The sequence below is a fragment of the Ambystoma mexicanum genome, chromosome 1q (genome assembly GCF_040938575.1).
Source record: "Ambystoma mexicanum isolate Mex_15411 chromosome 1q, UKY_AmexF1_1, whole genome shotgun sequence".
Lineage (NCBI taxonomy): Eukaryota > Metazoa > Chordata > Amphibia > Caudata > Ambystomatidae > Ambystoma > Ambystoma mexicanum.
The window spans coordinates 1,525,934,120-1,525,954,585 of record NC_090922.1 but is presented as its reverse complement, the minus strand read 5'-3'; the positions used below and the strand labels follow the sequence as shown (position 1 = coordinate 1,525,954,585).

At 46.3% G+C, this 20,466-nt stretch overlaps 1 protein-coding gene across 1 annotated transcript in view; it reads left to right on the top strand.

Annotated features, from left to right (window-relative positions):
- The first annotated feature begins 446 nt into the window (after nt 1–446).
- The window catches only part of LOC138563357 (pneumococcal serine-rich repeat protein-like), a 186,764-nt gene continuing 166,744 nt past the window's right edge, over nt 447–20,466 (top strand). The window contains exon 1 of the mRNA XM_069642840.1: nt 447–615. Coding sequence (XP_069498941.1) covers nt 447–615 — 169 coding nt within the window. The remainder of the gene's footprint in view (nt 616–20,466) is intronic.

The following is a 20,466-nucleotide window of genomic DNA, read 5'->3' as shown; positions in this document are numbered from 1 at the left end:
CTGTAGCCACGCTGGCATTTCTTTTCCTTATATCTACATTCAAGACCATTCTTTAGTCAGTACTTCTTCTGACTGTGGATTTCAACATCTCGTTGCAATCTGTCTCTAGTGCCTAATCTCCAATCAGTTTGGATCTGCTGACTTCAGTACTCTGCATTTACTGTAGTACCAAAGTTATAGTACAAGTCATTCCAAGGACATACAATCACAGGGTTTTTTGGTGCCAAATGCTTTTTCCCTGTTCTGGAGGCGGGCTCTCTGGGGTTCCCTTTGGTCAGGGATTCATATCCTGCCTAGGTGGCCTCCGGAGGAGCGCTTCCTTACTTGCGCGAGAAGAAGAACAAGACTTCTAAACATCAAGAAGAGAGGAACCGAAGAAGAGAGCTCCAGACCAACTCTCACAAGCGACATCCAGCCTCAACAGTATACTATGCCCAATATCCTCTATGGCCTCATTAGAACAATACCAGGAGCTGGTAGCAGCCATTCAGAACCTGACTGCCCAAATGCAGAATCTCCAGGCTGAGAATGTGACCCTCAGACAACAAGTCACAACACGTAATGAAGAAAGAGGAGATTTGCCTCCCATGCCTCTGTCCTTTGGTACATATGATGGTAACGCCAAAACTTGGAAAGAATTCATGGATTCTTGTTGTGTGTATTTTCAATTCCGACATAAGGCTTTTGCAACAGATAAGGCCAGAGTGGGCTTCCTTCTCTCAAACCGAGTGTGAAATGCATTGGCCTGGCCCACTCCCCAAGTAACGAACAATGATCTGATTCTACAGGACTTTGATCAATTTGTACAGCGGTTCCAGAGCCAGTTTGACCAACTGGAGGTATTGTTCACCTCATATGAAGCAATGTTAGACATACGACAGGGTAATACTGATGTCCAGACCAACTTGTCTAAATTCCAGAAGTTTGCCACGGATGTAGGGTGGTCTGATATGGCTCAGCAAACGATATTGAGAAGAGGGTTACACAAAGACCTCAAGGATGAGTTGGCAAGGGTAGCTCGTCCAGCTACGTTCCAAGAATTAGTAACCCTGACTTTACAGATCAAATATCCGATGGTGGAAAGGCCGCAGGAAAGGAAAAGGCAGAAGCCCTACTCCCCAATGACAGACCTCTCACCTCCTACTAGAGACGCTCCAAGGTCTGAATGTTCTCCGGAAGAGCCCATGCAGATAGGGGTGGCACGAGGGCCCCTAACTCCTGAGGAAAGAAAGAGAAGAAGAGACCTAGGACTCTGTCTGTATTGTGGATCATCTAGGCATGTGTTGAGCAACTGAACAGAGGAACCTCCAAGGAAACAGGGAAACGCTTCCCCCTAGTCAACGCAGGGGTGATACCGGGGGAGCGAGCAGAAGACCCTGCAACCATGCCCAAGCAGTAAGTCAGGTGGAAGACTCCAGGTTGATGGTGTTCCTGGTAAAGCTACAATTAAATCCAGGAAAGACGCTAGAGCTGCAGGCAATTTCATTGACATTTCTTGGGTAAAAGAAAAGGGCATCGAGGTGCAGAATTAACTCAAGATCATTCTGGTGGAAGGTGTGGATGGCACACCCCTTTCTTCAGGACCCATTGCGATGGAGATCAAACCCCTGTCAGTACATTTGGGAAGACATCAAGAAACCATCACTTTCGATGTAATCAGAGCGGCACACTTCCCAGTTATACTGGGAATTCCTTGGTTGAGGAAACATAACTCTCATATTGATTGGTCTCAGAACACTCTGAGTTTTGAATCTGACTTTTGCCAAGGGCATTGTCTTCAGCAGTGGTCTACAGAAGAGCAGATGGGGCATGAAGTCGACCTTTTGACTTTAGTGGTGTCGAGTATTCTGGCACAATACCAACAATACTCGGAAGTCTTTGAAGACCAGATACCCAGGCTTTTACCCCCTAATAAACCTGAGGACTGCCCCCTGGAACTACAGGAAGGGGCCTTTGTCCCTTTTGGTCGGATGTTTCCTCTTTCCCTTCCGGAAAGAAAGGATCTTAAGGAGTACTTGGATGCAAATCTGCAAAATGGTTTATTTCAGGAGTCCAAACCGTCTGCTGGAGCTTCTTTGTTCTTTATCCCTAAAAAATTGACTTCTGAATTATGGCCCTGTATGGACTATTGTGGACTCAATTGAATCACTTTGAGGGACCGTTATCCTATGCCCCTTATCAGAGACATTCTGGAAGCTGTCCAGGGTTCCACCATTTACACAAAGCTGGATCTTTGGTGAGCGTACCACCTCCTCAGGGTGCCGGAAGGTGATGAATGGAAGACCGCCTTCCATACTCCCTTTGGGTTATTTGAGTACAGGGTGATGCCCTTTGGTCTGGTGAATGCTCCAGCCGTATTTCAGAGGTTTATCGACAAGCTGTTTGCTGACCTCTTGTTTCTATCGGTGGTGGTATACCTGACGACATCTTAATATTTTCGACCAACCATTCAGAACATAGCACCCATGTAAAGGAGGTTCTCAAGCGTCTTCAAGAGAATCAGCTCCTTGTTAAACCAGAGAAATGCCAGTTCAGTGTGGAGTCTGTGTCATACTTGGGGTGTGTTCTATCTAAGGAAGGGATTAGGATGGACTAGAATAAGGTGGAAGTGATATTGAGATGGCCAGATCCCAAGAATGTGAAAGACATCCAGAGATTTTTGGGTCTGGCAAATTTTTATTGCCGCTTTATTCCCCATTTCTCAGACATGGTACTCCCCCTCACAGCATTATTAAAGAAGGGAGTTAAGTTTCAAAAGGATTCCAAGGCAGTCCAGGCTTTCCAACAATTGAAGTAGCTATTTATGACCGCCCCAGTCCTTATACAACTGGACCAAACCCGTCAGTTTATACTGGAAACCGATGCATCTAATGGCGCGATAGGGGCTGTGCTACTTCAAAGGTCGGTTGATGAACATGAACACCCAGTAGCCTATTTTTCCAGGACAGTTACCATCAGTGAAATAAATTATTCTGTTCTAGAGAAAGAACTGTTGGTCATCAAACTGGCCTGTGAAGAATTGAGGCATCTTCTGCAGGGGTCCTTACAACCCTTTATAGTAAGGACTGATCATCGTAATCTTAAGGTACTACAACAAATGGAATGCTCCAATTTGCATCATGCACGCTGGGCATATTACTTCTCACTGTATGATTTCTTACTCACATACCTACCGGGAACCCAGAACACGTTGGCAGAAGCCCTTTCCAGAAGTTGGGAGATGGATTTAAACTCCCTCCAGGGGAAGGAGCTTATCTTATCGGACAAGAAATTCATCTCCTCGGTTACAGGATTCCTCAAGGCGATCCAAGATGGACTTCGACTGGAAGACAGAAGTAACACAGTCCTCCTGCCTAAAGACGGTCTGTTATATCACGACATGTTGTGATACATACCGACTCCCGAACTGAATGCTCAAGTGTTAGCTTGGTGCCATGACGTACCCCTGGCAGGACATAAAGGGCTGAAGAAGACGTTAGACTTGGTAAAGAGACTGTTTTGGTGACCAACTCTTTGTAAAGATGTGCAGTCTTATGTATCTGCCTGCCCAGTATGTGCCACGAATAAGACTATGTCTGGCAAGCCTTTCGGACTGTTACAACAACCTTCCTTACCCACACAGCCATGGGAACACGTCTCCATGGACTTTATTGTGGATCTCCCAGTGTCGGAAGGTTGTAGTGCCATTATGGTTACAGTTGACTCTTTCAGTAAACTGGCACACTTCTTGGCTCTCACAGGCCTGCCCTCTGCACCAGATTTGGCCTCTGTCTTTCTCAGAGACATTGTTCGACTACATGGGCTTCCTAGAATCATACTTTCGGATCGTGGATCACAGTTCACCTCCAAATTCTGGGCGGTCCTTTGTTCTCAACCAGGCATACAGAGAGCGCTCTCCTCTGGATTCCACCCTCAGAGTAACGGCCAAACAGAGCGATTGAACGCCACTCTGGAACAATATCTAAGATGCTTTTGCAATCAAGAGCAGGACAACTGGTCATCTTTGTTACCTTTGGCTGAATTCTCTTATAATACCTCGCATCATACCGCAATCAGGATGACCCCTTTTCAGTGTACCTAGACATTTGCCTTGGAGTGGATATGTTGCGTCCAATTCACCCACGGTAGACAGTCTCTCGGACACTCTGAAGAATACACATAGGGATGTGAAAGGATCTCTTGAAATGAGCAGAAAAGGATATAAAGATGGAGCGGACCACCAGAGACGGGCCAACCCAGACTGGACTCCAGGATCTAAGGTGTGGTAAGCAACCAAATACCTTCCCAGATGGGTACACCTATGAAAGTTTGCACCTAGATACATTGGACCTTACCCAGACCCTTTCCAGAGAAAGAGAATACAACCTAAAATCCTCAAGGACTGAGAACCAGAAGAGTATGAAGTCTCATACATAGTGGACTTGAGGTACAGAAGGGGTATGCTACAGTATTTGGTATACTGGAAGGGTTATTCAGAGTCGGAACGTACCTGGGAACCTAAGAGCCATTTCCATGCTCCTTTGCTTTTGAAAAAGTTCCTACGAAGTCATTAAAGCAAACCTGTAGGTGCCCAGAGTGGGCGGGGGCATACTGTCATGTAGCAGCCCTGGAACTTCTGGCTTTCTTGGAGGATGCACTGTATCAACAGTCTTACAGCAGGTCTTGGAGACGGTGTTCCGGGGAAGACTACATGTGGTCTAGTCCTCTCCCAACAGGGCCACCGCATAGAAGGGTTGCTATAACTACACGATGCAGCCTCGGCTCGTCACGTAGTATCGTTCTTCTTGGTGCCCACTGCGGCTCCTAGCTGTTTCTCCCCACTCTTGAGTGCTTGTGTTTTTCCTCAGTAGTTTCCCTCATCGCTTTCTGTCTGGCTTTGCCTTCCTTGGCTTTCATCATTTCCTTACGCTTTCCTCCGCCACTTGTTGCTCTCCATGGTTTCGGTTTCACACGAGGTCTCTTCTCGTCTGGTACCCGTCCTTCAGGTACGCCCTTTTGCCTTACCTTCAACGGCTCTTCCACTATTCTCTTCGCTTATACTATATGGAAGGAGTTCTCTTCCTTGTCCGTGTCTGAGCCGGTTGTTTCCCTGGTGCTTCTGCACGCTCTGTAGCCGTGCTGGCATTTACTTTCCTTATATCTACATTCAAGACCATTCTTTAGTCAGTACTTCTTCTGACCGTGGATTTCAACATCTCGTTGCAATCTGTCTCCAGTGCCTAATCTCCAATCCGTTTGGATCTGGCGACTTCAGTACTCTGTATTTACTGTAGTACCAAGGTTATAGTACAATTCCAGGGACATACAATCACAGGGTTTTTTGGTGTGGTGCTAAGTGCTTTTTCCCTGTTCTGGAGGCAGGCTCTCTGGGGTTCCCTTAGGTCAGGGGTCCATATCCTGCCAAGGTGGCTGTCACGGATGGCACTCTATTAAGAGTGGCACAGGACACCCAGAAGAGTTTGGGTGCTGAAAATAAGTGGACAGACAAGTACACACACAGCAGAACGGAAATAGAACGAAGAGTAGGAAAGAGTAGCAAGGGAAAAGGTACAGAATGGATACCCTCTTGGGGTGTATGCAGAATAGGAAAAGAGTATTCCACGAACCTTGGAAATACTCTAGCCTTCTGCACAGTTTGCTATAACAGAGGCCCACGCTGTTTGCTCATGACTTGGAACAGCAGCTATGGGTGTCTGTAATGTAGAAACAAGACAAAGGAAGGGGCAGAGGTTGACTGATGGGGAACCAACAGACAAGCTCTGGAACAAAGGGTCGACAAACGGTACAAGAGATGTTACAACAGACAAATCCAGGAAAGGAGGTGATAGCAAACTAGCAGAAGGAATAGAAGGGAAAGTCGAATAACAGGATAGGATAGCAGAGGACAGTAAGGTACAAGGTAGAGAGCTCAGAGGAGCAGGAAAGCAGTGAGTAAACCTACAGGAGTAGGATGGTAGGGAAGAAAGCCAGAGGAAAAGGGTTTAGGGCAGCCGCAAAGAGGTAGGCTGTAGAGCAGGGAGCCCAGAGGACAAGGGCTAAGGCAGCCGGAGTGAGGCAGGCTGTAGAGCAGGGAGCCCAGAGGACAAGGGCTAAGGCAGCCGGAGTGAGGCAGGCTGTAGAGCAGGGAGCCCAGAGGACAAGGGCTAAGGCAGCCGGAGTGAGGCAGGCTGTAGAGTAGGAAGCCCAGAGGATAAGGGCTAAGGCAGCCGGAGTGTGGCAGGCTGCAGAGCAGGGAGCCCAGAGGACAAGGGCTAAGGCTGGAAAGCAGCAGAGCTAGATCAGCTGCAATGTGGAGGGCCCGCAGGTCAAGGGCGGAGGCTGGAAGGCAGCAGAGCGAGATCCGCTACAATGTGGAGAGCCCGCAGGGCAAGGGCGGAGGCTGGAAGGCAGCAGAGCGTTATCCGCTGTAATGTGGAGAGCCCGCAGGGCAAGGGCGGAGGCTGGAAGGCAGCAGAGCGAGATCCGCTGTAATGTGGAGAGCCCGCAGGGCAAGGGCAGAGGCTGGAAGACAGCAGAGCGAGATCCGCTGTAATGTGGAGAGCCCGGCAGGGCAAGACTGTGAAGAAGGGAGCCTGAAAGGCTATGGCTGGAGGCAGCAGGGTGAAGCAAGCAACAAGGCAGGGAGCCCAAAAGGCTAGGGCTGTAGGCAGCAGGGTGTAGCGAGCAACAAGGCAGGGAGCCCAAAAGGCTAGGGCTGTAGGCAGCAGGGTGTAGCAAGCAACAAGGCAGGGAGCCCAAAAGGCTAGGGCTGTAGGCAGCAGGGTGTAGCAAGCAACAAGGCAGGGAGCCCAAAAGGCTAGGGCTGTAGGCAGCAGGGTGTAGCAAGCAACAAGGCAGGGAGCCCAAAAGGCTAGGGCTGTAGGCAGCAGGGTGTAGCAAGCTGCAAGGCAGGGTCCAAGCAGGAGTGATGATTAACAGCATACAAGGAACCGAAGTCAGGAGCGAAAGGTGGAGGGAGGACTCTCAGATGCAAGAGGCTGAGCCACTGCAGGCAGCAGCCTTTATACTGCCTAGCCCAGCACAGAGGCAGGCTAATTGGTTTCACCTGGCGAATCACACCTGCAGGCAATCGGCCACCTCGCTTTCTGTTCCTGGGCTGGTGGAAGCAGGAACAGACTCTAAGGCTTCTGGGGGGTGTAGTTCCATAGAAAACCAATAGGAACGGCCAGGAAACAATGCTTGCGGCCAGGTGCATTATGGTATGCGTAGTTAGTTTACAATAATCATTAAGCAGCAAAGTCCAAATGGAGCATAAATGGATGTGCCCATGGCGCAGGCATGACAGTGGCCCACGGAAGAGCCCGTCCTTACTTGCGCGAGAAGAAGAACAAGACTCCTAAACGTCAAGAAGAGAGGAACTGAAGAAGAGAGCTCCAGACCAAGTCTTCGGACGAAAGAGGTGAGGAGGGGTCACGGGAGAGTACACCAGCGACGTCCAGTCTTCACATAATAGCTAGATAGAGACTTTGTTTTCCTTAGTCCTTTTCCAATGTTGCAACTTTTCTGCAACATGTAACAAGTGCACAAAGTACCTTACAGTACAGTGCACTTGGGTCTCATAGTCATTTCAAAAGACCCTCGGATACTCTCGTAGGACTTTTTGGGAGAGGTGTCGATGTGTCATGGACAGGGCTGGTGGCAGGTTATCTTTTCATGTAATTTAACCCTTTCATGCCATTTTCACTGTGCTTACAGCGATTGGCATGAATAGGTGGCCTGGCTCCAAAATGGCCCTGCCACAGGGTTCTTTGTCCTGTCCTTTGGCCATCTTGCCCCTTTGCCTTCCCTAGGTCGAGTTGACCCGGGTCAGTCCTTATTTGGTCATGCAGTTTTCCACAAAACACCAAGCTTTCGCAGGCTTCTGTATGCCTTGTGTGTGTGCCTCCAGGATGTGGGCTGGGGTGTCTGTCCCCAATACACAGCCTAGGGTGGCAGAGAGTCTGGAGTGCTGTGAATGCCTGGGACCACCCTGGTCCGTCATTGGTCCACGTATGCAGTGTGTGGTTGTGAGAAGATCTCCCATTGGGTCCTCTCCATTTCGGCGCGAAGGGAACTTTGGATAAGAGGAGGCCGTAAACACCCATTCCATGCCAATCTCTGGAGTTCTCACTGAACAAAGGATAGGATCCAAGTATCCTGAAACTAAGAAGCCGAGTTGAGGAACCGCTGGAAGGTTTGGCACCCTGAGTCTGCTGTCGTCCTGTGGGACCCTTCTACATCTGTTCGTTCTAGAAGGTCTGCGAAGACGCTTCGATCCATTCGAATAGTGTGACCAACTATTCTCAGCACCTTCAACAAAACCTGTAAGTAAGCCTTCTCAGACGTGTCCCTGGGCCAACCAGTGGGCTGACCAGCTTCCGCAGGACCTTTGCTCTGTCTCTGTCGTTGTTTCGAGGAGGCCCTCAAAACTTGGTAAACTGCTAGCTCTGTGTCCCCGGCACCCTCACACCGAATTTCGAACACTTGGCATTCCCATGTCTGAAGTGAGACGAGTGCACAAGGACCGGAGTAAACGCAGTTACCGTGTTGCCCAGCCGCAGCAACAATCTTTGCAGGTGCACTGCATTTGTGACCCTCTTGCCCCTGAAGCCTGCTGCAGTGAAACCGGCCTAATCCATCCACCAGGAGAGGAGAAATCGCCACTGTCCCGTTTGGGAATCATTGTTGTATTGCCGGAACTGAAAGCCGTAGAGATGTCCTTTTGGTGGCATTTCAACCTGCAGCCGCAGTGGACCCAACTGGCGAAGTTTGGTCCAGAGTGCACCTGGGGCCGGTGAGTAACCCTAACCTTAACCGGTGGCCCCTAGCACCTCCATCTGTTTTTACGCATGAGTGGACCCTGGGGGTCCCTCTCATTTCCACTGCTAGTGAAAAATAGCTACCTATTCCCGAACCTTGGAATCACCTCTGCCTTCAAGTGGAGGCCCTCCTTGAATAGTGGGAATCTATTCTTCATCGCCTCACCCACCTTCCTGAGCTGCTAGAGACCCCTGAAGAGACCCCGTTTTGCCCGTTGGAACAACCTTGTGCACCTGCACTATATGTACCATTGAGCATAAGGCTCCTCTCTTCTTAGGGTTTGGACTGCCTCTTAGTTAGATGTGTGTTTGATGTCGAAGGGGACTAAAGACTATCGGCACGGTCTATTTCCTTCCCCTCTATGTTGTGAATATATTTCGTGCCTTTAACCCTTTAGACCCCAATTGTCTGGTATATATCTTGTATTGATTGTGTTGTGTTGGTTTAGTAGGATTGCTGTGATTCTTTTACTGTGTGTTGAGTTGCAAAGGCCTTGTAATAAATGTGCTTATATTTTTGATATATACACCTGTCTGGGAGTAATTTGTAAGTGTCCTTGCTCTGTGTGCTCATTGAGGTCTTACAGTCACCCTCACCCCTCCTGAGACTTAGTCTTGACCGCCTGCCATAGCTACCTTAATTGGTCTGGCTTGTCCAGAGGTTACCCTGTTCCAAGAAACTAGGCTGGCCTTCTGAACATCACCCCCACCAGGCCAGAGTTCATTAATCCGTCTTAACAACCTCCTTTGACATGAGCTGCCTGTAGGATGCATCTGCATGCTCCCCAGCCTCTGGTTTCCCAAATTCAAGTTCGGGTGAGGTATCTACCCAACTTGCCATTTGAAAGTTGTCATAAAGGTCCTTCATTCTGGATTCTTCAAAAATAAAACTCTATGACACATTGGGTGTACCATACTATAAACCAAATGGGGTTTCATCATCATCAGACCGCCCCTCTTCTTCAAAAATCGAAGTAAGAGATTTCAAGAGATTTAGGTAGTAGAGCATATATTTTGTCTGGTTTTGGTATAATTAGCTTCAAAGTCATAGAAGTCGTCAATGCCTTCTTTATCGGCACCAATTTAGAAGGGGTGCTCTGCACTGACGGCACAGCTGGCAAAAAAGGCGCAGCTGGCGTCGAAGGCTTCAGTGACGATGTCAACGTCGAGGGATTGGTGGGCGTCGAAGGCGCCGCCGGCGTCGAATGTGTCGATGGCATTGACGACCTCGACTTTTCCTTATGTCTCATATGATTCTTCGATGTAATATCGGATGGAGTCCTCGAAGGCTCACAATGCAGATCAGGCCTTTTTCCTGGGATCGAGGGTGCGCAGGATTTAGGACACGACCTTTCCTTTCCGGTTTCTTTCGAAGGCTCATTAGGAGCATGGCTTTTTTGTTTTTCAAAAGTATTCAGCATTTCAGCCCTGGAGGCTACACACTTGGGTGGAGTGGACTTCTTAGTTGGGCAAGCAACTCTATCAGGGGAAGCGTCCGACGGCGAAGTCGACAAAGGCAACCTACGGTGCCTTCTCTTCAATTCCTTTGAGGATGAAGAAGAGTGGTGTGAGCCACTCATCGACTCGGACCGCTTAGCCTTCTTCCTCCGAGGAGAGTCACCTCTTGACTCATCAATTGAAAGTTTTCACGGATTGGGTAGGAGACTTCTTAGGGATTTTGCCTACCTTCAGCTTCCCCTTCGGTTCCCTCAAGGCTTTTCCAGTCATGGACTTGCACTTCGAACATTCGGAGGTGTTGTGGTCCGCTCCAAGGCACCACAAACATATACGGTGAGGATCAGTGAGTGACATTTTTGACCCGAAATCCCGACACTTTTTGAAACTGGATGTCAATTTCGATGATGAAGACATTATCGATAGATAATTGTAACAAAGACGTGACAGGATGTGAGGCGTGCCGAATTTAGCTCGAAGCTATCACTATTGCGGAAAAACGGAACTGAAGTCAATGGGCTCTGCGCGTGCTATATATGCCTTTGATGACATCATTCTCACGGAGGCCTTCGAAGGACATTGACTCAACGCCATCAATGCACAGTGCCCTCTGACAAAAAATAAATTCTGAAGCAGCTGAAGCTGGACAACAAGTGTCAAAGATGAAGAATACGCGGGAGGACACAATCCATGAGAACAAAATATATTGTATATGCCATCCAAAGCCTGTGTAAAAGAGTGCATATAGGAAGCACCAATCGAGAATTACGAATTAGGATCAGAGAGCATTTAAGCATGGTGGGAGCACATGATCCAAAATTACCATTGTCCGCACATTGTATAGATTGTATTAATCAACTATACAATAAAGACGCCATCAGATTTGTTGGACTAAAACTCGTGAAAGCAGATGCCGGAATAGCAAATTGAGAGCAGAAATTGAGACAAACAGAGGCACTGATTATTTGTAAATTAAGAACAGTGCAACATGAACTTAATTCTGAACACAAAATTATTTTTTTAAATGATATTATAAGCATAACCAGTCTCAATATTACAGATTAACTCCATTATGTGATAATGTATTGTATAATTGCATACACACACACGTGTGGTTTATTATAATGTAATGTAAAGTGGTTTTATAAAGCACCCTTCTGCCAATAATGTTGGCCTCGCTACACCTGGCTCTGTAAGAAAGGAGGACAGGATGTGTTTGTCGGATAGCGGAAAGGCAGATGCAGTAACCTTTGGTGTTGATGGATGCAGGTCAGAAGTACACATTACCTGTGTGTTGATGTAAAATTCTCTATGTTGTTTGTGGTCGGTACCAACCGGGCAAGTTAGTCGTATTCGATGCTTCCTGATCATGAAGTTAAAAAATTAACACAATGGTTGTTGACAGAAGATGGATCGGGTCTGAATCTGTTCAGAACACTAGACCTAAGAGGTCGCCTGTAGGAGTGTGGGAGGTGTAAGCATGCAAGATTTTAGTAGTGCAGAGTTAGTCGAGGGATGAGGGGTTGGAGATTGGGGGTGAGGGTGTTGTCAGTTCCTGGCACTTGGTGGTAGATTTCATTGATATTAAAGGTGCGGCCCAGTGCCACCCAGGAGAGGTTCCATGAGTCAGCTTGGTTCCCACAGATGGTAGTGCCAAGAGTTTCGAAAAATGCTTGTTGTGAATTAGCCCAGGTTTCTGGTGCACAGTTTTTAATCAGTTGCTATTATTTTCCTTTTCAAAGTGTTTGGTTGAAAATCCAAGTCTTGAGCTGTTTCCTGAAAATCAGTTGGTTCTCCTTCAGGCAGTGAGTTTTGGGTAGGTTGTTCCACAGTTTCGTGGCCAGAACTGAAAAAGTGGATCCTCCTTACCGTTTCTTGTTGAAGTTGGGGACTAGTACTAGTGCAGCATTGCTGGACCTATGTGTTCTGAAAGGTGTATTGTGTTGAAACTTACTTCTGAAGGAGGAAGTCTCCCTCCATGGTATGAACGATGGGCGATGCACAAGGTTTTGAAATGAACCCTTTTATGATGGGTAGCCTGTGGAGAATATACAATGCTTGCGTGATATGTTAAAATCACTTCACTCTGAGAAGTAGTCTTGCCGCTGCATTTTGAACTCTGAAGTTTCCTCATTAGGTAATGTGGGAGTCCGAGATAGAGGCTGTTTGCATAGTCTAGTTTCCATAGTATTAGAGAAATTATGGCCATGGCTCTGTGGGTTCAGCAAGCTAAGAGGCGGCGTAGCATGCGCATCTGGGAGAAACAGCTTCTATGATGGCTTTGATCTGTGGATCAAGAGGGAGTGTGTTGTCCATTATCGTACCAAGATTTCTTACTACTTACTTTGGGCAAGGCCACATCTCGTCAGGCCACAAGATGGGGTGGAGTTAGAACCTGAAGGATTACAACGCATCGCCTCTGTTTTGCTAGGATTGAGTTTTAGTCTGTTTGCTGTCATCCATGTGTTCACCTCTGCATGGCAGTTTTTATTGTCTAGGACGTTTGGTGATGTGTAGATTATTAGTTTGTCATCCGCGTAGTTGTAGCAGGAGATGCCAGATTTATTGATGATGTCTAGTAGGGGTGTTATGTAGATGTTGAAAAGTAGAGGTGAGAGTGTGGATCCTTGGGGTACTCTACAGGTAAGTGGGTGATGGTGGGAACAGAAGTGGCCCAGGAGTGTGGTTTCCATTCTACCGGTGAGGAAGGAGGTGATCCAGTGTAGAGCTGATTCTTTAATCTCAATATCTTCCAGACTTTTTAGAAGGATATCGTGATGGATGGTGTCCAAAGCAGCTCAGATGTCTAGCAGTATGAGTGCACTCTCTGAGTTTTCATCTGCATTGTGTTTATGTGTATCCCAGATGGTGCACAGAGATTATTCTGTGCTCCTAGAAGGTCTAGAAACATGCTCTGCTTTATTGACGAGCTGGTTTGTTTTGATAAAGTCCCAGAGTTGTCGATATATGTAACATTTTTCAGAGGTTTCCAGAAGAAAGACTTATTAGAGATTGAAGCGATAGCTGGCTGGTTCATATGGATCTGCTTTTGATTAAAGGTCTGATACATGCAGATTTCAACTGAGCCTGGGACTCTTCCGGTGCTGATGGAGTCGTTAAGGAGGGATAGGAAGATGGGGCTAAGTTTGGAGATTTCATGATTGATTATAATATCTAAATACAAAAAGTCTCAAATAACGAACAGTGACATTTATTAGACTTATTACAGACTTTGTAACTATTAATCAGCATAAGCCTCTAATATATACTAACGATTCAAAAAGATTAGTGAATATGGATCCCACATTTAGACATTAGTTTCCAATTTTGGGAGAATGCTAAAGGAATTCCAATGGCATGTACAATATATTGATACAACATCCATGCGTCATTCATAGAATGAGAACGTGAAAAGAATATTCAAATGAGAAGAACTGTCCCATGAAAGAGGCACCCGTGAACATTCCAACCGAAAGACTTGGATAGAATGGATGCCTTTGACTAATATCACTAAACCATTACCAAGGTATATGAATGTGGCCATTAGTATCCACACATGGATACTTGCTATGGAGGATATGACATATACAAATGTACATCACATAAAAACAGTTTCCTGCAATACACTTGTTCTAGATTAAGATGACAATTACAAATTTGAGTTCCAAATGATTTGTCGAGAAACATGCAATTGTACGTGCTTATGCATCACGTAACAACGTCACACAATGCTATGACATCAGCAAAACTACATAATAATTAAAACAAAATGGTGGATGCGATAACATGTGGGACATCGCTGAGTGAGCGTATTCACTACTCACATTATTCCAAGAGAAATGACAAGTTACCAAGATGCAAACCACCAGAAATTAATGTATATTTTAACTCAGATGGTATAGTATTTGTATTAAGACAACCTGGTATGTTACATGTTTTTAAAGGGATCTCCAGTGCCAAAATAATTAAGCAATCCAATAGTAGTTAGAAAAATACATGAATGTATCAAGACAAGAAATAGAAGGAAACACAACACGAGAAACCAAAGGTTAGTCAACTGGGGAAGACACAATCCAATTTCAATAATTGTCAAATAATATCTTAATTTTAAACCCTATACAATAAGCATATTTATGCTCTTGTAATGCCTATTTGTAGAACAGTTTCACTGATACCTGAGACACTGAACAAAATAACGTATTTGATGATAATAATTGATTTACACAATTAGGTAAGATATAGGGCCTCATTACACGGTATGCGGTAACCATGGCGCTAATAGCGCCATGGTTGCCGCTGGTATTTTACCGTGACCGCCTTGGTGGATGGCAGAATTACCTCCCTACTCCAAGGTGAGCGGGGGCGGTAATTCCCCATTCACCAAGGCACTTCCCCATTCCCATTTTTGCCCCCATAGGGCTCAATGGGAATGGGGAAGGAGCTAATTACGGTACCGCAAATTGCGGTACCGTAATTAGCACCAAGGTCCCTTTGCGGGCCCGATCCTTAACGGCTGCTAAAAACAGCCGTTGAGGTCGGGTCCGGCAAAGGGACCTCGTAGTAAGGAGGTAAGGGTTTACCGGTACCGTTGCCCTTACCGGTACGGGTAAACCCTTACCGAGTTCCGTGTAATGAGGCCCATAGAACCTTTCATTAGTTGGATGGCTTGAATATGAGCAAACACAATATGATTTACATGAAACTGATGCTTTTCATTTTTCTAGCCCCCCCTATCCCTCCCCCACTTTGTCTTTCTTTTTTGGGTTGGCACAAACATTATTTTTCTTACCATTAATGTTTTTTCTGATTCCATTTGTATGCTGATTTAACATGAAAACATATGGTTTCATATAAATTCACAATGTATTTGATAATTGTAATGATTAGCCTTCAAATGTCTGAGGGCCGAAACATTTGTCATGTGCCTTTGTATTGGCAAGGACCGGAACATGTAACGGCCAAGACCGGTAAAAGATATTGTTTTCTAATAAAAAAAAAGGCTTAGATAAACATTTCAGGATAAAGCCGTGATTTTTAAACCTTACATTGTAAAGTCATTTTAAATATATTGTTCTTAGTATCCAGCGCAAATTCATTATTCGGAGAGATTGATCAATAATCCATTGCTTTGTGAAGGTATAAAGCAAAGACACTGCTTCCTATTAAAGACAGACGCCCAGTGTACTTTGCCCCTATTCTTGCCAAAAGATTACTTTCCTTTACCTTTTTTATAAAACCTTTCTTGAGCATTACTTTTAGTGTAGTTCTTACTACACTTATGTTGTGTCACAAACTGGACATTTGGAACCAAGAATTACACCAAGACCAGTTGCATTAGTAGATGACTCCTCCCTCTCATTTTCCCACCATATTTCTCCTACCTCTCACGCCTGTCGCTACCACTTCTTCAATATTAGCAAAGTCTGCTCCTCTCTCACCTTCCATGCTACTAAACTTTTAATCTCCTCCCTTATATTCTCTCGCCTCTTCCACTGCTCCTCTTTACTCTTTGGACTACCTGCCTGTCACCTCGTTCCCCTCAAATCTATCTACCATTCTGCCGTCCGTACCCTCTGGCTCCTTGCCGCCCATGACTCCATTTCTTCTTCGCTTTCCTTCCTTGGCTGGCTTCCCTTTCACTCCCAACTTAAATTTCATTTCCTCTGTCTAGTCTTTAAATCTCTCCATGGCCTTGCTTCCCCTTATCTCTCCTCTCTCCTCTCTCCTCTCTTTCTACAGGTGGTCGGTCAAAAGACCGAAAAAAAAATCTCGAAATACAATAATCTCGAATCCAAAATCCCGAAAAAAAAAAAGTCGAATTTTTTATTTATTTAATTATATGCTTTTTTGGGGTCAGGTAAGTAAAAAAAATGGGTTAAAATAAAAAAAAAATAGAAAAAAGGGGGGTTGGGGGGGAACCCCCCCATTTCGAACAAAAAACGTCATTAAAAAAAAATTCGACTTTTTTTTTTTCGAGATTTTGGATTCGAGATTATTGTATTCGGGATTTTTGTTTTCGGTTTTATTACTATAAACCCTTTCTACACTCATTCCCGCTCCCTTTCGTCCAGCTGACCACTTCCTTCTCACTCTCCCTCCTTCCCCGTGTGCCTCCTCCCGTTTCTGCTCCTTTCAGCTCCCAGCCCCTCTGCACTGGAACTCCTTACCTCTCTCAATCCACTCTATACCTACCTTTTCCTCCTTCCGCACTTCCCTAAAATCTCTCCTTCTCTTTCCCCGCCATGAAACCTTCCCCTCCTCTCATTCTCTCTCCTTCCCTCAAATCCAGCCTATGATCCTCCACCTTCCCTTCCCCTCCCACATTCTCACCCTTATACCCCTTCTGTTTCCCTCCTCCTTCCCTTCCTCACCCTTCCCTCTTCCCTCACAGTTTAATTTCTCTACTTACTGTTTTGTTGGTTTGATTCATGATGTAAATTGCTTCTACTGTTATAATGTTATATGTATCCTGTTGTTAAAATGTAAAGCGCTTTGGATTAAAGCGCTATATAAACACAATAAATACAAATAAATACAAATAGTTAAACAATTTTATCAGGGACTGTGCACAGGGGTGGGCCAACTTAAATCTAAACGGGCTTGTTCCCAACGAAATAAAAATATAACATTGCCTCCTGCCTCCAGTGTCTCTCGCAACAGCTTTCCCGGTGTCAGGATGAGAGTGCAAGCTTTGAAGCCTCAGCTACTGTTCTAAATTCTCAGAGGAGTTAACTCACTCCCCCGTCCAATATGCTGCAAACCCTCCTTCTGCTGATCTGAGCCTAGTTGTGGGCTTTCTGGGATCCCGTACCCCAAGACTAAACCAATCAGTGATGTTCTGCAGGGCCTACGGGGGTTTCTCAGAGATCGCATTGGGGTCAGCACGGAGAGAGGCAAAACGACCAATCCGTACTAGCCTTCCGTCCTGACTTTTGTTCTTTTCCCCACCTCTCTGATCTACCAGTATGCTCCCTGAGCCCTGTTAGAACTTTACACCAACCCTGTTAGACCTGCCTAGGGCCTGCTTTCCCCCCTGGAACCTCCTGCTTCTAGAGGACTAGCCTGCTTATGGCGCCTTGCCTCTTTTTTCAATATCTTAATAAACTCACAATCTCCTTTCTCTATGGCTTTCTTCTTTTTCTTCCAGTACTCATCACCCCTGGACAATCTTTCTACTCTGCTCATCTGAAGATGTATCATCCTCAGTCTCCTCACTTTCCCCTACTCCTTCTCCTGCTGATCTATCAACGTGCCCTTACCTTGGCCTTCTGTCATCCCCTTCCACTCCACTCCGGGTATTACTTCCTCCCGCCAGCCTTCTAATAATACTCCATCTTTCCACTCCACTCCGGGTATTACTTCCTCCCTCCAGCCTTCTAATAATACTCCATCTTTTCACTCCACTCCGGGTATTACTTCCTCCCTCCAGCCTTCTAATAATACTCCATCTTTCCACTCCACTCCGGGTATTACTTCCTGCCGCCAGCCTTCTAATAATACTCCATCTTTCCACTCCACTCCGGGTATTACTTCCTCCCTCCAGCCTTCTAATAATACTCCATCTTTCAACTCCACTCCAGGTTTTATATCCTCCCTCTGTCCACCTTCTCTTGTCCCTTCCTGCCAATACACTCCTAGTTTTACTTCCTCCTTTTATATTGTTCCTACTTCCACCTTTAACTCCAGTCTTGGTTTTGCTCCCACCCTCCTATCTTTAGTTTCTACTACTGACTTTCAACCCCTCCTAGTTTAACCTCCTGCCTCTTTTCCTCGGTTGCTGGTACTGACTTACAAGCCACTCCTGGTTTTTTTTCCTCCCTCTTTGCCTCTGTTACAGGTACTGATTTATAATCTACTCCTGGTTTTACTTCCTCCCTCTTTCCTTTTTTTCTCTCACCTTTAAATCTCACCACTTTCTTCTCTTCTGTGGAGATCACCTCTTCTTCTCTCCTGCTGCCACTTTTCCAGCTCCCCTCTCTAGCAAACTCCTGTCTCCAAAGTCTCTGTGGCACATTTCCTCTGCAGCCATCTCCTCTCTCTAAGATTCTCCAAACAAGAGCTGCCTGCTCCCGTCAGCCACCACACTGAACTGTACTGCTTGGCTTAATAGCAACATGCCCATTACCCCTGATTGGAAATAGGGCTGATAGTCTGCACCTGTGCGCCTCAAAGGTTTGAGGGTTGGGATTGGCTGGGCTCTCTCACTTCCTGAAACTCTGCATGCAAGGAGAATATGTACAGGCTGCCTGTGTGGAGGACATCATGCTGTGCTGAATTTGGGAAGCCAAGTGGGTTAGGGGGTCTCTAGGGGTGTTCAGATTTCTCCAAGGGCTTCCCTGTCCTTGAAAAGTTTTGCTATGGCTTCTCGCTCCTAATCCGTTTCTGGTTGGGAGAGAAGGGCATTGTGGGAGATGTAGTCCTTGTGAGGGTGGTTTGCCTGCTTAATTTCGATAATGGGTCGGTGACAGGTTTTCTGGTGTCTGTCCTGTCTTAAGTGAAAGGACTGGGTGTTTTTCCAGGTTTCCTGTCTCCCGAGCTCTTAATTTTGCTTCCCAGATTCGGTCCACATTTTGCTTCTGTTTCTGAGGGGTATTTTGGGAAATGTATTTTTCCATTATTAGTTTGTCTGGGCACCCAGCTCCCAGGCCCAGGAAGGGGACTTGCTCACAGTTGTCTGAACGCTTCCGCTGCGGATTCACACATCTGGAGAGTGCAGCCGTCCCTCAGCCAATGCTGCTAATTATGATACGCAAGACACCTACATGAATTGTGGGCCGAAAGTGGTCTTTATGCAGCAGGCTTTTCGGGTGGGATTTGGATAAATGCCTGCAGGTGCTAGGGAAATGTACTACAAACAAAAAAGGAATCTCTGTGATCAACAGGTCAACACTGAGTGGGCTCCCCTTTGCATGTAACACACCTCCGTTGGTTTCAGTCCGCTACCCCCACAAGTTAACTGGGGTAGATCCGAGAACTCTCCGCACCCCCCCCCCCCCCTTTGCCTTTATTCATGGCTTTCCTGACGTGACAGGAAACATACTCAGTGTTTCTTTCTTTGCACCCTTTTCGTACATTTTACTTCAAAGTTATAGGGCTGCAGAGCCAGAAGACAATGGGGATCATTACGACCCGGGCGCAAAGGGATAGCGGGCACCGGTATTGACACCAGTGCCGGTAATCCCTTTGCGCCCTATTCCGAGGTCCCTTTGCGGGTCCTTCCTTAACGCCTGGTTTTAGGTGGCGTTAAGGACGGGACCCACAAAGGGATACCAGGGTCAATACCGGTACCATAATTTACGGTACCGTCATTGCCGCCTTCCGCCTTCCCATTGAGTCCTATGGGGGCTCGACTGAGAATGGGGAATGGGTTTTCAAATGGGGATTTACCGGTCCCGCAATGGTCGGAATAGACCGATAAGTCCCCATATCACCAAGTCGGTGGCGGTACCGGTACCGGTATTGGTGCTAGTCATGGCTAATAGCGCCATGACTAGGACCAACATCAGAATGAGGGCCAATGCATAATTCTGGCATTGGCATCCTTATATCGGTCCACTGATATGAGAGGTGCACAGTCTGTTACCATGGTGCATTTTCACCATACTAGGTAATATTTGAGTGCATTGAGAGCCCACTTGATGGCTAATGCCGCCAACTCGACAATGTCCTACCACTGTATCGTACTGGTTATTCTTCCTCATTGTGGACATGGTACATAACTGCGGTTAATCCCACCTTGAAGGCAACCGTTTATAGCACAAATGGTGTTAAGAAGGCTTCCATTTTTAATAGGGGTGGGTTGCACAGACTGGGTCAAAAGTAAGATGGCCGACTGGTTCCCATTTAAGTTTTTCAGTTAGTAGGGTGGAAATTAATTTCTGCTAGAACCCCTCTAATCCCAAGAAAGCCTTTAAGTTTTTTTTTTGTTTGGGTCCCAGGAGTGCTTCTATGGCCCCCACCTTCTTTTCTCGAAGAAGGATTAGGCCATTTCCCATGACAAAACTCAAGTATTTAACCGCGTTCTGCGTTACGTGGCATTTGGGGAATTGGTTGCTAGGCCAGCTGATCTCAGGGCTCACGTTATTTTGTAAAAGTGGAAAAAATGCTCAGCTCATACATAAAACCATCAAGACAGGCCCCAGCAAATGGATTGCATGGGTTCAAAATGATGGTCCTCGTGGCAGAAGCCCCATTCAGCCCAGATATCTGCACT